Here is a 15,340-nt window from a genome sequence, read left to right as displayed (position 1 = left end):
CATAAAAAATAATAATAATATAATAATAAATTTAATTCAATAATATAATCAAACCAAAAACACTGAAATGTGAAATATAGCGCCAATTTTGCACATTACTGAGCAAAGTCGCAGAATCGTTTTCAGTGTCTGATGAGGAATTTCCCCCACGAATCATTATCACTCAATTCTGCAAGTGGTTCTGATTTACTATCGCTGTTCTCTAGCCGGTCTGAAACCGATTTTGACCTAAAGGGACGCTTTTTGGACGCCATGGACTTTTCTAAGTTTCCAGGCAGAAAGAACAGTCAAAATGCAGGCAGGGCGCCGGACAAAGCACTCGGGACAAAATGTATGTGAAATGGTTTGATACAGGAATGTTATACTATGTGATTTTAGTGTATTTAGTGAATGTCACTTTTGGTCATTTTCAAATTTCCCGCCGTTCCGTCCCCCGTACGTCCCGACGCTTGCAGGGGACGGAACCCAGATGACAGATGCCGGCATCCGCCGGATTACATTGCCAGGGACACTGCAGGGGGGACATCGCGGGAGCACAGGGCAAGGTAAGTGAAGAACAGATGCCGGAGCAGCGCCGCATGGTAAGCCCGAGTGTAGCTCGGGGGTTACTGCTTTTGGTACTGAAACTTTACCCCGAGCTACACTCGGGAATACCACCAGGGAGGTTAAACATCCCGGGTATGATAACATTTGAAACACGAAATCATAAATTATAATTTAATAAATAATCATAAAAAATAATAATATAATAATAATACATTTAATTCAATAATATAATCAAACCCAAAACACTGAAATTTGAAATACAGAGGCAAATTCGCACATCACTGAGCAAAGTCGCAAAATCGTTTTCAGTGTCTGATGACGAATTTCCCCCACGAATCATTATCACTCAATTCTGCAAGTGGTTCTGATTTACTATCGCTGTTCTCTAGCTGGTCTAAAACCGCTTTTGACATAAAGGGACGCTTTTTGGACGCCATGGACTTTTCTAAGTTTCCAGGCAGAAAGAACATTCAAAATGCAGGCAGGGCGCCGGACAAAGCAGTAGGGACAAAATATATGTGAAATGCATTGAAACAGCAATGACAGCAAAAATGACATTTTTTAAAAATTTCAAATTTCCCACCGCCGGCGGCGCCCGTACGTCCCGACGTCACAGGGACCGGAACACAGAAGCCGGATGCCGGCATCGGCTGGAGGAGATGGCCGGGGACGCTTCAGGGGACACATCGCGGGAGCGAAGGACAAGGTAAGTGCTGCAGGGACCCCCTGACCAACGCCGCATGGTAAGCCCGAGTGTAGCTCGGGGTTACTGCTCTTGGTATAGAAATTTTACCCCGAGCTACACTCGGGAATACCACTAAGGAGGTTAAATCACAAAGGGTCATTGCTAAAGAATCTGGCTGTTCACAGAGTGCTGAATCCAAGCATATTAATGGAAAGTTGAGTGGAAGGAAACATGTGGTAGTAAAAGGTGCACAAGCAACAGGGATAACCACAGCCTTGAGAGGACTGTGAAGCAAAGGCCACTCAATAATTTGAGAGAGATTCAGAAGTAGTGGACTAGGACTGGTGTCAGTGCTTCAAGAGCCACTACACACAGACGTATCCAGGACATGGGCTACAACTGCCACTATCCTTGTGTCAGGCCACTCCTGAACCAGAGACAACGTCAGAGGCAGGGGCGGACTGACCATTTGGAAACTCGGACACTGCCCGAGGGCCCGGGGTCATTAGGGGGCCCCATGAGATGCCCCTGGTACCTTTTTCATAGGCTTTTTTGAGTTTGGGCAAGGACACAGGGGCCCCATGAACCCCAATTGCCCGGAGGCCCCATGAGTTGTCAGTCCGCCCCTGGTCAGAGGCATCTTACCTGGGCAAAGGAGAATAAAGACTGGACTGCTGCTCAATGGTCCAAAGTCCTCTTTTTGGATGAAAGTAAAATCAAGGTCCCAGAATCTGGAGGAAGAGTGGAGAGGCACAGAATCCAAGTTGCATGAGCTCCAGTGTGAAGTTTCCACAGTCACTGATGATTTTGGTCATCTGCTGGTGTTGGTCCACTGTGTTTTATCAAGTCCACAGTCAGTGCAGCCGTCTACCAGGAAATTCTAGAGCACTTCTAGAACACTTCATGCTTCCCTCTGCTGACCAGCTTTATGGAGATGTTGATTTCATTTTCCGGCAGGACATGGCACCTGCCCACACTGTCAAAAGGACCAATACCTGGTTTAATGATCATGTTAACATTGTGCCTGGTTGGCCAGAAAACTCACTTGACCTAAACCTCATACAGAATCTGTGGGCTATTGTCAAGAGGAAGATGAGAGACACCAAACCCAACAATGCAGAAGAGCTGAAGGTCGCTATCAAAGCAACTTGGGCTTCCATAATACCTCAGCAGTGCCACAGGCTGATTGCCACCATGCCACACCACATTGATGCAGTAATTCATGCAAAAGGAGCTCTGGCCAAGTATTGAGTGCATACTATACAGGGGTGGACTGACAACTCATGGGGCCCCCGGGCAATAGGGGATCATGGGGCCCCTGTGTCCTTGCCCACACTCAAAGCACACCCAAAAAAGCCTATAAAAAAGGTAAAAGGGGCATTTCATGGGGCCCCCTACTGACCCCGGGCCCTCAGGCAGTGCCCGAGTGCTCAAATGGTCAGTGCGCCCCTGATACTATACTATACTGTACATGGACATACTTTTCAGTAAGCCAACATTTCTGTATTAAAAATCCTTTTTTTTATTGGTCTTAAGTAATATGCTAATTTTTTTAGTTACTAAATTTTGGGTTTTTACTAGTTGTAAGCCATAATCATCAAAATAAAAAGAAAAAAATGGTTGAAATTAACTTTTTGATGATATTCTAATTTATTGAGATGCATCTGTATATACAGTCACTGGCCACTATAATAGGTACACCTTGCTATTGCCAATAAAATCTCCCCCATACCATTACACCACCACCACCAGCCTGAACCACTGATACAAGGCAGGATAGATCCATGCTTTCATGTTGTTTACATGAAATTCTGACTCTATCATCTGAATGTTGCAGCAACCAGTCTGCCCATTCTCCTCTGACCTCTGACATCAACAATTCATTTTTGTCCACTCAACTGCCACTCACTGGATATTTTTTTGTTTTTTCTGACCATTTGTGTGTGCAAATCCCAGCCGATCAGCATTTTATAAAATACTCAGACCAGTCTGTCTGGCACTAACAACCATGCCACCTTCAAGGTCACTTAAATCCCCTTTCTTCCCCATTGATGCTCAGTTAGAGTTTCAGAAAGTTATCTTCACCATGTCTAGATGCTTAAATGCATTGACTTGCTGCCATGTAATTGGCTGATTAGCAATTTGTGTTACCAAGCAAATGAACAGGTGTACCTAGTACTGTGGACGGTGATTGTGTGTACAGTTTGCTAGCATTTGGATGATCCAGAAGAGGATTGGGAGAATGTCATATGGTCAGATGAAACCAAAATAGAACTGTTTGGTAGAAACACAACTCGTCGTGTTTGGAGGAGAGAGAATGCTGAGTTGCATGCAAAGAACACCATGCCTACTGTGAAGCATGGGGGTGGCAACATCATGCTTTGGGGCTGTTTCTCCGCAAAGGGACCAGGACGACTGATCCATGTACAGGACAGAATGAATGGGGCCATGTATCGTGAGATTTTGAGTGCAAACCTCCTTCCATCAGCAAGGGCATTGAAGATGAAACGTGGCTGGGTCTTCCAACATGACAATGATCCCAAACATACCGCCCGGCCAACGAAGGAGTGGCTTCATAAGAAGCATTTCAAGGTCCTGGAGTGGCCTAGCCAGTCTCCACATCTCAACCCCATAGAAAACCTTTGGAGGGACTTGAAAGTCCGTGTTGCCCAGAGACAGCCCCAAAACATCACTGCTCTAGAGGAGATCTGCATGGAGGAATGGGCCAACATACCAGCAACAGTGTGTGCCAACCTTGTGAAGACTTACAGGAAACGTCTGACCTCTGTCATTGCCAACAAAGGATATACAACAAAGTATTGAGATGAACTTTTGATATTGACCAAATACTTTTTTTCCAAAATAATTTGCAAATACATTCTTTCCAAATCAGCCAATGTGATTGTCTGGATTTGTTTTCTCATTTTGTCTCTCATAGTTGAGGTCTACCTATGATGCCAATTACAGGCCTCTCTCATCTTTTTAAGTGGGAGAACTTGCACAATTGGTGGCTGACTAAATACTTTTTTGCCCCACTGTAGATATTTTATTTTCCATTTTTATTGGTAGTTTGCATTCCAATAAATATTTTTATTGTATTTTAAAGTCAATAAACGGAAAAAAAGTGAAAATCAAATGCGATTTTAGTAAGTACCATAGATACAAAGCACAAACATTTTTCTGCTTTACAAATTTATTAGAGCACTAAACGGATGTGCATGGTACGCTGCATGAAAAATTGATTTGCAAAATAAATAAAGCTATTTTTAATCATATGTATTCTCAATACAACATTCAACAAAAAAAAAAAGAGAGAGAAGCATAAAAAAGTCAAAAGGAAAAAAAAGGAAAACAAAACTGACAAAAAAGCTGAGAAGAGAAGTGAACGTGAATGAGGACTAATGGATGGTAAAAAGAGACAAAAAATAGATTTTTACAGCTAAGATTAGGATCAGCAAGCTGTTACAGTGTTTAGGAAGAAGAAGAAGGCTAATTACATCTAAATTTTATATGGGCATTATTTATTTTGCTAAAACACTTTGTATCATAAACAATTGTCATTGTGTATTTATTCATAAAATTCATCTTTTGTACATCTTTTGTTACACCTCAATACTGCTGATCTTCTTCTGCCTCTTTCAACCTCTTCTTCTCTACATGCATGTGTGCCACCGTTGACTGCACATCCTTGCTCTTGGCTAGCTTCCTGATAGTGACAGTGGACCATCATGGCCACTTGTAGTGTCCACCAGGGACGCAGAGTGACAACACCTAAGTCTAATTGAAAGTCAGTTCTCATTCAGTAGTAGGAAGTAGTCAATAAATATCCCTAAGGGATTCTTGCCCTATATTAAAACCATGAAATACAAAGAACTGCCAGCACAGGATAAAAAAATAAAGTAAAAGGAATTAAAGTGCTCAATCCCAGCATGTGTACCAAAAACTTAAATTTATGTCACCCAATTTAGTAAATTGCAATAATGACCCAACGATAAATAAATCAATAACCTCAAAGTGGACACTCCACTAAGTCCACTTACTAAAGCAAAATTCAGTGTCAGCACCTTAGAGTTACTACAAAAACCTAATACCCGTACATGCCACCATGGAAAGTTAATATAACCACAAAAAATAATTGTAAAAAATGAATACATCCAAGAATTAGTGACAAAGCACTATGGTGCAATAAAGTTCATAATGACCAAAAGTCAATCCTCTTCCTTGCTCTTGTGGTACAACTGTAATCCAAAACGTCCTAGCCATCACATATATACTGTATGTAGCTTCTCATAAATGTGCTTCGAAATCAGTGTTATACTCATCTACCCATTCCTGGGATTTTCTCACTCTTGAAGTGCTATAGCCATTTGAGGAATCTTCATATCCAACACTTCTGGGAGTATTGAATGCCTTTGTCCATCACCATGTGCTGTGGTTCAGTGTGTCAACTCCCCATCAATACCCTATTCCAGCCATTCTCAAACAGTGTTCCTTGGAAACCTTAGGGTTCTTCCAGAGGTTCCTAGGGGTTCCTAGAGATGACTGGCTTCCAATTTCCCCCCCCCCCCGAGGAAGTCATGAGACCATGTGAAGTAACACGTAGGTACGCCGACACGCAGCTTCCGGTACGAGTGACGCACTTCCAGTGGAGGGCGCCATCTTAGCACACCTAGTACACCCAGGAAATACCACATGGATGCAGCATACCCACACACAGCAGGAGGAAGGGACTGCATGTTCATGTGAGTGTACTTCTTTCATTTTTAATAAAAAGACTGCATTAAATACTACACTATGGAGGATCTTTTTTATTACTCACTGGTATTGTGAGTAATACATCCCACAGAGCACCTGATTAAGGGCAGAGAAGGAAGTATTGGAGGAGGAACAGGAGATCGTTTATCCTTGGCTTTCTGGAGAGTGATCAGCCGCTGATGTAAAGGATCTAGAGTGATCCTGAATGCTTGTTTGGCCCTTTGGGGTCAAGTATAGGGGTTGAGGAGGCACTGCAGCTGGAGTGGATTTAAAGTGTGCTAGCACTTGCACAAAGATATCACATATTGCATGGTTTTGAGAACACTAAATATTTTTGATTTATGGACTTATAAGTGTTTGGATTATAGGTTTTTTTTTGGGTTTTTTTGAGTACGAATAAGGGCACTTAACACGAGTTTATTTATTGGATATTCTGTGTTTATCACCAATTTAGGTCATCAAGGTGACCCTTACACCAGTGTTGTTCACTTTTTTTGTGTTATCACATTTATAGCACTTTATTATTTTATTATATATTATATGTTTAGTTATTTGTATTAGTTAGTGCTGCACCATTTACAATATTACTTCAATTTAATGGTGCCTGCATAGTTCTGAGGCCAACACCACTTGGCAAAGCCAGAACCGTAACACCAGATATCTTTTGAACGTCTGGAAGGGTGGCATTCTGATCACCTCTGTAAGGGTTGGATTCTCACTACTGACCACCAATGTAAGGGGTATTTTTCCTATTGAACCCTGATAAATTGGTTTTAGTAAAGGTTTCTCCCAGACCTGAACATTTATGGGTTCCTCATGGGGTTTAGGAGTGAAAAGGTTAAGAAAGCCTACTTTATCCGATAGTGACCTCTTATCCAGTGGATGCAACCACAGCATACAATTAGGACACCAGGCTTGCAAAACATTGACAGTTATCAGATATTAAGATTATCTGGGTGGCCACAGACCTTCATAACAGAAAAAGTTCCAGGAACCGGCAGTGGAACCAAAAAGCATAGTATATCTTCTATTGCAAGAAACATTTTGTTTCTTTTGTTATAAAAAGTCAAAGGTTTTTTTATAGCTCATATATGAGGTTTTAGTTACTGGGTTTAGATCTACTCCAGGTCCTCCTGGACCTGCATCTGGTCCTCCAAATTGTATGTATACCATCAACAATCCTGAAGTGGAAACCTGACAAAGTTACAACTCCTGTTAAGCATTAAACACCACAATTGGCTGAAATCAGCAAGGAATGTGTTGTCTTTCTACTCTGATTGGTTTCTTACCTGAATAAAGACATATTCGTCCTGTACCACCAATGAATTGGTGTCAATATAACGAGAGAACGGTCCGCTCCTAGTGGTCTCTGCACACTCTTGTATTCTACAAGTTATGTAATGGGCATCTGAAAAAAAAAACAGAAAAATATAATGTAAAGTACTCATATAATGCAACATTGTGCAAGTAGGTGGAGATGCAGTCCACCCAGTATAGAGTGCAGTGTGGTGCAATTCAGAAGCCATATTAAATCTATTTTTTTCATTTGGGTAGATTCTCTACCTCTTTAGGATTACAGACCCCATTTGGATTACCCAGTGTGTCCCCATACCCCCTTCACCAGACTGTCAAATTCATCATCATCAGTAGAATGAGGTTCAATTTTGCTGCCATGCAGAATTCACAGCAACATTTTGCAATTAAATTATTACTATTATTATACAGGTCTTATATCTCGCCGACAGTTTGCTCAGCGCTTTACATTATGGAGGGAGACAGTACAGTAACCATACAGTTCAATACAAGAGGGATTAGAGGGCCCTGCTCCTTGGAGCTTACAATCTAGGAGGGAGGGGATAATGGTACAAGAGGTAATTAGCTGTGGGGGATGGAGTGGTTGGAAGAGTAGAGGATTCCAGTATTAGCTGGGGGCGGGGTAGGCTTCCCTGAAGAGATGGGTTTTCAGACTGCACCTAAAAGTGAGCAGAGTAGGCAATAGCCTGATAGATTGGGTAGGGAGTTCCAGAGGATGAGTGAAGCCCTTGAGAAATCCTGGAGACGGCATGGGAGGAGGAGACAAGGGAGCTAGAGAGTAGGAGGTCTTGCAGGGAGCGGAGAGTACGGTTTGGGTGGTATTTAGAGACAAGGTCGGTGATGTAGTTAGGGGCAGTGTTATGAACGGCTTTATACGTCAGTGTTAGTGTTTTGAATTTTATCCGTTGGGCAATTAGAAGCCAGTGGAGGGATTGGCAGAGGGGGGTGGCAGATACAGAGCGGTTAGTAAGGTGAATGAGTCTGGCAGCAGCATTCATGATGGACTGGAATGGGGATAGCCTACGATGAGGTCGGCCAAAGAGGAGGGAGTTATAGTAGTCAAGTCATGATATAATAAGGGAGTGAATGAGTTGCTTCGTGGTTTCCGAGGTTAGGAACGGGCGTATCTTGGAGATGTTGCAGAGGTGAAGTCTACAAGTTTGTCAGTGATTGGATCTGGGGCTGAAAGGACAGATTGGAGTCTAGGATTACACCTTGTACCCTGGCGTGAGGGGTGGGACTGATGATAGTGTTGTTGATCTTGATGGTGAAGCCGGGGGGGGGGGGGGCACGGACTGGGGGGAATACTAGGAGCTCAGTTTTGGAAAGATTGAGTTTGAGGAAGTGGAGTGACATCCAGTCCGATATGTCACTTAGTAGGCTGGTGATGCGATTGGAGACTGAGGGGGTGAGGTGAGGGGTAGAGAGATAGATTTGCTTGTCGTCGGCATAGAGGTGATAGTTGAAGCCGTGGGAGTTTATCATTTGGCCAAGGGAGAAGGTGTAGATGGAGAAGAGGAGGGGTCCGAGGACAGAGCCGTGAGGGACCCCAACAGAGAGAGGGAGTGAAGGGGAGGTGGCAGTATTATAGATAACACTGAAGAAGCGCTGCGCTAGATAGAAATGTCATTGAGCTTTTGCTTTAGTAGATCATACAGGTGTGCCACCTACAGTAGTGTATATGTTTAAGGTAACCCCATTAGCATGTTCATTTAAAGAATTGTGTATTATTATTATTGGCCCCTAGGGCAGTGCCCTGATCCTTATGCTCTTTGCTTGGCAATCCCTTGTCTATTCATCTTGAAAATTACTTTGTTCACATACAAACCAAAGCTGTCGGGGAAATGTCATTTAGCAGCAAATGGCTTTTTTTTTTTCTTTCTAAATGTCACTTTGGCTTTAGTATGTCTTACTTCACAGGCAGGCTTAAGGAATTCCCAAAGCATGTTATTTAAAGGAACATCGTCTATTGATCGGTTTGGCATCGGTCAGACATTATTAGAATAGAATACAAATGAATTGTACATTTTATATGTTTCACTTAAGCCTTAATAAATGCTGAATGCTGTTTTTAAACATTTTTTGCATTGTCCTTCATTAGTGCCGAATCTAGGGTGGTGCTGGGTTTGAATTTGCCCTCCCACCCCAGATTTCAGTGGCGCCCCCCATGACCAGTGGCATTGGTATCAAGAAGTAGAGGGGCTGGGGGGCAGCATGTAGCCTCATCTGTGCCAAGTATGCATGGTTGCACAGTGCCCTGCCCCTATCCACTGCACTGCATCATTTGTTGCCATTTGTGAAAGGGGGGACTGTTGTGATGAGAGGATGGGGGCACTTTTTTGTCAAAGGAGTGGGCTCTGTTGTGATGGGAGGGATAATCTGCTGTGATGGGGGTGGACTCCAATAGGAAGGAGGACTATGATGGGATGGGGATGACTCTGGTTTGAAGGAAATGATGTAATGTGGGGACTGTGAAGTAACGGGGGCTGACTCTGAAGTGTTGAATGGAATCCAATCTAAAGAGGGGCAAGGAGTGGGTGACATCATCATCTAGTGCAGATATCAGCTCAAAAAATTAAGTTCAAGACTGGGGTCTCTCAGAATTTTGGGTGCCATAAAAAATGTTGAGAATTGCTGGCCCAATACATGTGCTTTTCGTTGCAGCAACATAGAGATGGAGAGGAGAGGACAAAAAGATGCTGACCTTATGCCCCCCCGACTTTTGTTTACTGCACCCTCAGATCAGACAGGCTAGATCCAGCCATGTCCCCCATGGCATGGCACTGCCCAGCTCCCAGTGTCCTTTGTTTCACAATCCCTTGCCTATTAACATTTAAAATAGAGAGAACTGATTTTAAAAATTCACCTCCTATTGACTTCAATGGGGTTGGCATTAAAGTTCACACTTTGTGGATTTTTGAACGTGTTTGCCACACAACATGTGGGGGAATCGGACACCAGAAGATTCGCCCAATACTAATCATCACCAATCTTAGTTGGTGCCAGTACATCTTTGCAACAGTAAGACAACTGCAGCTTGAAGTCTCTTTTTTATTATTGAAAGGGTTATTTTCTTTTCCAGCTATCACATCAGATTACGTTGAAACCTCGATAACAGGGTCAAAAACAGTAATAAAAACTGTACAGAAGTCTTTTCAAATCTAAAATCTGGGCTTTTTTTCACAAAATAGGTGTAGGCAGGGGCGTCCCTAGGGTTGGTGACACCCGGTGAGATAACACTTGGTGACACCCCCTCCGACGATCCCCGCAGAATGGATCGGATCTGTGAATTGAGCAGAATGGATTGGACTCCGATCCATTATGCTCCCCAATCCGAAGATCCAAACCATCCTGCGGGGAATGTTGGCATGCAACCTATATGGGCTGACACCGGACCCGCTCCACGAAAAGGTAAGTTGTAAAGAAAGCCAACCATCCCCACAGGATGGATTGGATCCTTCCTGCGGGGATCGTCGGCTTGCTTTACAACTTACCTTTTCGTGGAGCCGGTCATCTGTCACCCCGTGCGGTAGGTGTCACCTGGTGCAGCGCGCACCCCACGCACCTGACTCGGGACGCCACTGGGTGTAGGATCTCCCCTCTTTCGAGTCACCCTTTGTCTCTGCCCCATACCCACCTCCTAGTACTTCCCCTTTTATAAAGAATTCAGAACCAAGTATCATTTTGTGGTGCTAAGTAACTTGCATGGAATTTGTTAATGATACGAAGAAAAGCAGTATAGCCGCAGATAAAAAAAGAAAAACAATAGACCCCCAGCAACAACAGATCTTCCCAGCAACAACAGATCTTCCCAGCAACAATAGACCCCCTGCGGCAAAATACCCCCTCCCCCCCTTCCACCAGTAACAATAGGTCCACCCCAGCAACAATAGACCCCCACCAGCAACAATTTTGCAGCTGCCAGCATCAATAGCCCCTGCAGCAGCCAACAACAATATACCCCATCTCTCAACAATAGATACCTCCCAGCAACATAAAACCCCCCTAGCCAAAACAGATCCCCCACCAGTAACAATAAACCTCCTCAGCAACAATAACCTTTTGTGACAATAGATCCTCCCCAATAATAATAGATCCTCCAGCACTTCCCACCACCTCTTGCCATTAGATACATCCAGTGTTGGAGGTGCCAGAACTGCGTCCCCCCCTCATTTCCACTAAAAAAGCCCTGTCTAAAACAAAACAAAAAAAAACAAAAAAACTTTGTACTTGAGTTGGACAGCAAAAATAAAATGGAGACACCCTCGGCAGCCTCTTTTTACCCCAGGAACCCAAAAGTCAAGGTGTTCTAATGTGTATATCTTGACTTCCATAAGAAGAGAAACCAATTGATATCGTGCATAGAAAATGGTCCTTCCTTGGACACCTTGTATATCTCAGCCAAGGCAGGTGTTTTGGTTTACAGAATAAATAAATGTACATGTACATCGAATTTCTCCTATTTTCTTAATAGAAAAGGTGCTTTTTCCGATTCTAAGTAGCTGGATTCATCAGTAGAGTGATTGATCCCGGGAATTAATACAACAGCTATTGACGGTGAACACAAAATTGTTTCCTGCTAGTAAGATAAATCAGAGCCGTCTTCTTTAGGTCTTATTTTGCCTTCTTTCTGATCAACAATTTTGAAACGGAAATTGACATTTGCTTTTTTCAAAGGTGCTACTCGACTAATGAATGAAAGTGACTCTGTAGTGAGAAATGTTTTGCTAAAACAGCTGTTATCAGAGGAAGAAGGCAATAAATACTTTCCTGATGCCCGCTGGGAAACTGACACTTCCAGGAGGGTCGTCTTTCTTGGTCCTCTGAAGTTCTCATTGGTACCTCCTTCTGAACTCTCGCCATCACTCTCTCATGCAGTGAGTTCAGAAGGAGAATCCAATGGGATCTGCCAGGGCCGTGGATAAGGGGGTACCACCAGTCCTCCTGTACGCCCCATCCCACCAGTCCTCCTATACGCCCAGGCCACCAGGGGAAGCCCAGGCAGCTGGGTGAATCGGATGTGGGCAGGGAGGGCGATCAGCATGGCAGGGGGGCAATTACTGGAACCGATCCCCTGTATGGCTCTCCCTACAGCAGCTAAAAGCTGGCTTCTTCTTCTCCCCCCCCCCCCTGCTGGCTTTCAGCTGTTGCAGAGAGAGCCATGCAAGGGAACGGTTCCAATAATTGCCCCCCCCCCGCCACACCCATCACTCTCCCTGTGCTCCATTTATTTCCCCGAGCCATGCAAGGGAACAGTTCCAGTAATTGCCCCCCGCCACACCCATCACTCTCCCTGTGCACCATTTGTTTCCCCGAGCCATGCAAGGGAACGGTTCCAGTACTTGCCCCCCCCCGCCACACCCATCACTCTCCCTGTGCACCATTTTTTTCCCTGTGCCATGCAAGGGAACGGTTCCAGTAATTGCCCCCCCCCCCCGACACACCCATCACTTTCCCTGTGCACCATTTGTTTTCCCGAGCCATGCAGGTGAATGGTTCCAGAAATTGCCTGCTCCGCCTCACCCAGCACTCTCCCTGTGCACCATTTGTTTTTCCCAGCCATGCAGGAGAACGGTTTCAGTAATAGCATCCCCGTCACCTATCACTCTCCCTGTGCACCATTTGTTTCCCCCTGCTGCCCAGGTGCCCCCTGCGTGCTCCCACCCCCACAGTGCTGCTGACTTTTCTCCTCCTCTTTGCACCGGCAGCTACAAGCACACAATAAGATCCTTCAAGATGGAGAGTAGGGGAAGGGTCCAGTAAATATGTCACATTTACCAGCCCTTTTCTTTCCTGAATGAACACAATGAATGATTGGTACTTATAATTCACTGTGTTCATTCATAAATGAAGCATAGTAAACTGTACTTTTTTGGGGGGGGGGGAGGCCCTGTCAGGTTGGCTGTATGGGGCCCCGTGGTTTCTAAGAGCAGTCCTCGGACCTGCAGAGGACCAGGAGACTGATACTTCCGGAACTGTTTTTTTTTTTCTGACTTCAAATCTAGTGGTCTGAGCAGTGTTTGGCTGGCCATACAATTTATTTATTCAATTTCCTTTAGATTTAACTTCATCTATAGAGTGCATGCTTGATTGCATACAAAATGAGAGTGTTTATGTCTGACCCTCATAATATGTGGTTCTGGTAAATGTAAAGGAGAATTGTACAGGAAAATTGTATAATGTATGGCCAGCTTTAGTCGGTAGCACCATGAAAGGTGAGCATTTACCAGCTTCTGTTACAGGTAGCAGTTATTGTAACAATTTTTTTTACAACAGGGTTGCTTCAATAGGCGCATGCGTCTTTTTTGCCTCCACTCCACCACTCCTTTTTGAAAGATCTCTCTCTTGGCAGGTGCCTCTGAAGGTACTGTGTTTATGTATTTATTCATGCCCGGAGTTAACTATGTGCAGAGGTATGGCGTTAAGGCCACTTCCGGTTGTGAGGGCATGTAGTAAGTAAATGAATAAACCTCTCACTAATGCTATTACTAGGCTGCAGCTAGAGAGAGCGCTAATGATTTATAGTGTGACTTCAGGGGACTAACAACCAACAAGCTCACATTAAACTTGGAATGAGCAAGTGAGCAACATGTGTTTTCTGTTATCCTCTTGGTACAGATACTGCCGGCTGCATCTTTGTCATACCTCGCACTCAGATCACCAATAATCCTATAACAGGTATACAGGGGAGTGTTCCCCAGGTTATAAGGCTTTGTGGTCCTTTTTGGAAAGCAGGGGAGATCACATATTCTAAAATGTGATCATTCATAGAGAAGGGAGTCAATCTGTAATAGGTCCTGGTATCAGGAAGTGATAAGAGACAGTTTTGTTTGTGGGAAGTGCTTGAGCTAAAGGTACATGCATCATTGTATATCTGCACCATTGTACGTCCACACCATTATATAGCCACACCATTGTGGCAGACAAAGCTACCTTGCATGGGACTGTTACATTAAGCTATAGAGAAATTGAATGATTTAATGTCTGTTGTAATGGAAATAGCTGTGTGAAGGACATCTCGCATGTGGAACAATGTAACATCCCTGTACCAGCATCCTGAAGTGCATTCAGTAAATATGTTGGTTCATTCTGTTCATTCTACATAGTCTGGCCTGGTCAATTAAGGAAGATAAGCTTGAGTGTCACATGAGTGGAACAAAGTGTAAGTGAAAAGAATGTTTTAGTTGCTTGTGTAACATCAATTTACAGAAGGAAGAGCAACCAGATTGAAATGGGGATAGCGGTAGAAGGTGGTGGAGGTTCCAGTCCTAACGGTGGTTTGGTGTCTTTCTAAACATACCCTTCTTCGCAGTATGTCCCTATCCTAGGCTGCTGTGGTACATAACTTTCTTAGGGACAGGGCCTGGACCACAGCTTAAGTGAGACCATGCATGTGTGTGGTGTTCTCCTTCCAAACCTATGGGTTGGAGCAAGACACATATGCTGTGCTGGAGAATTTGTGGAGAGTATTTAGTGTTCTACACTGTTAATCTCAAAATGCTCTGGGGTCTGGTGCCGAGATAAGTAGAAATAGACCCTTGTCCTTGGTTGAAGAACAGATTTGGTCCTGAGGGTCAAGCTGAATGATGTAACATTGGTCATCTGGTGTTAACTCACAATGATTATTATTGTAATGGGGCCGGCGACACATATAGCACAGTTCTCCTGTGTCACCTGACAGTGGCGCCCATTCGTTAACCCCCTCCTATAACACATTCATTTTGGACCAAGTTTAAGCCCTGATGAAGGGGAATTTGTTGATCCCTGAAATGTTGGCCTCTGAAATGTGTTGGCAAATTACTTTCTACTGGTTATGACTTTACTGTCAAGAATAAAGGATATATAGACTTTTAAATTCATTGTGTGGTGGTTGGTCCTTCTGTTCATGCAGACTTCTCAAGGTGGGTATGCCCAAATCTTGTGGGATCATTCCTCCACTTTGTGTTCTCTGAGCAGCTGAGATCCATTTGAGAAGAATTCCATGTCAACAGCCTGAACAAAAAATCAAGCTGCTGAACTTGAAGCTGGGCTTTCTTCGGA

General features: G+C 43.9%; 1 protein-coding gene across 1 annotated transcript in view; it reads right to left on the bottom strand.

Annotated features, from left to right (window-relative positions):
• Positions 1-15,340, bottom strand: part of SORCS3 (sortilin related VPS10 domain containing receptor 3) — a 539,459-nt gene that overhangs the window by 300,187 nt on the left and 223,932 nt on the right. The window contains exon 5 of the mRNA XM_089660701.1: positions 7,276-7,394. Within this exon, the coding sequence (XP_089516827.1) occupies positions 7,276-7,394 (119 nt within the window). The remainder of the gene's footprint in view (positions 1-7,275; positions 7,395-15,340) is intronic.

This window comes from Staurois parvus, unplaced genomic scaffold (genome assembly GCF_062004578.1).
Source record: "Staurois parvus isolate SC_StPar_1 unplaced genomic scaffold, SC_StPar_1.0 ptg001263l, whole genome shotgun sequence".
In the NCBI taxonomy this organism is placed as follows: domain Eukaryota; kingdom Metazoa; phylum Chordata; class Amphibia; order Anura; family Ranidae; genus Staurois; species Staurois parvus.
This window is presented reverse-complemented; position numbering and strand designations above follow the sequence as displayed.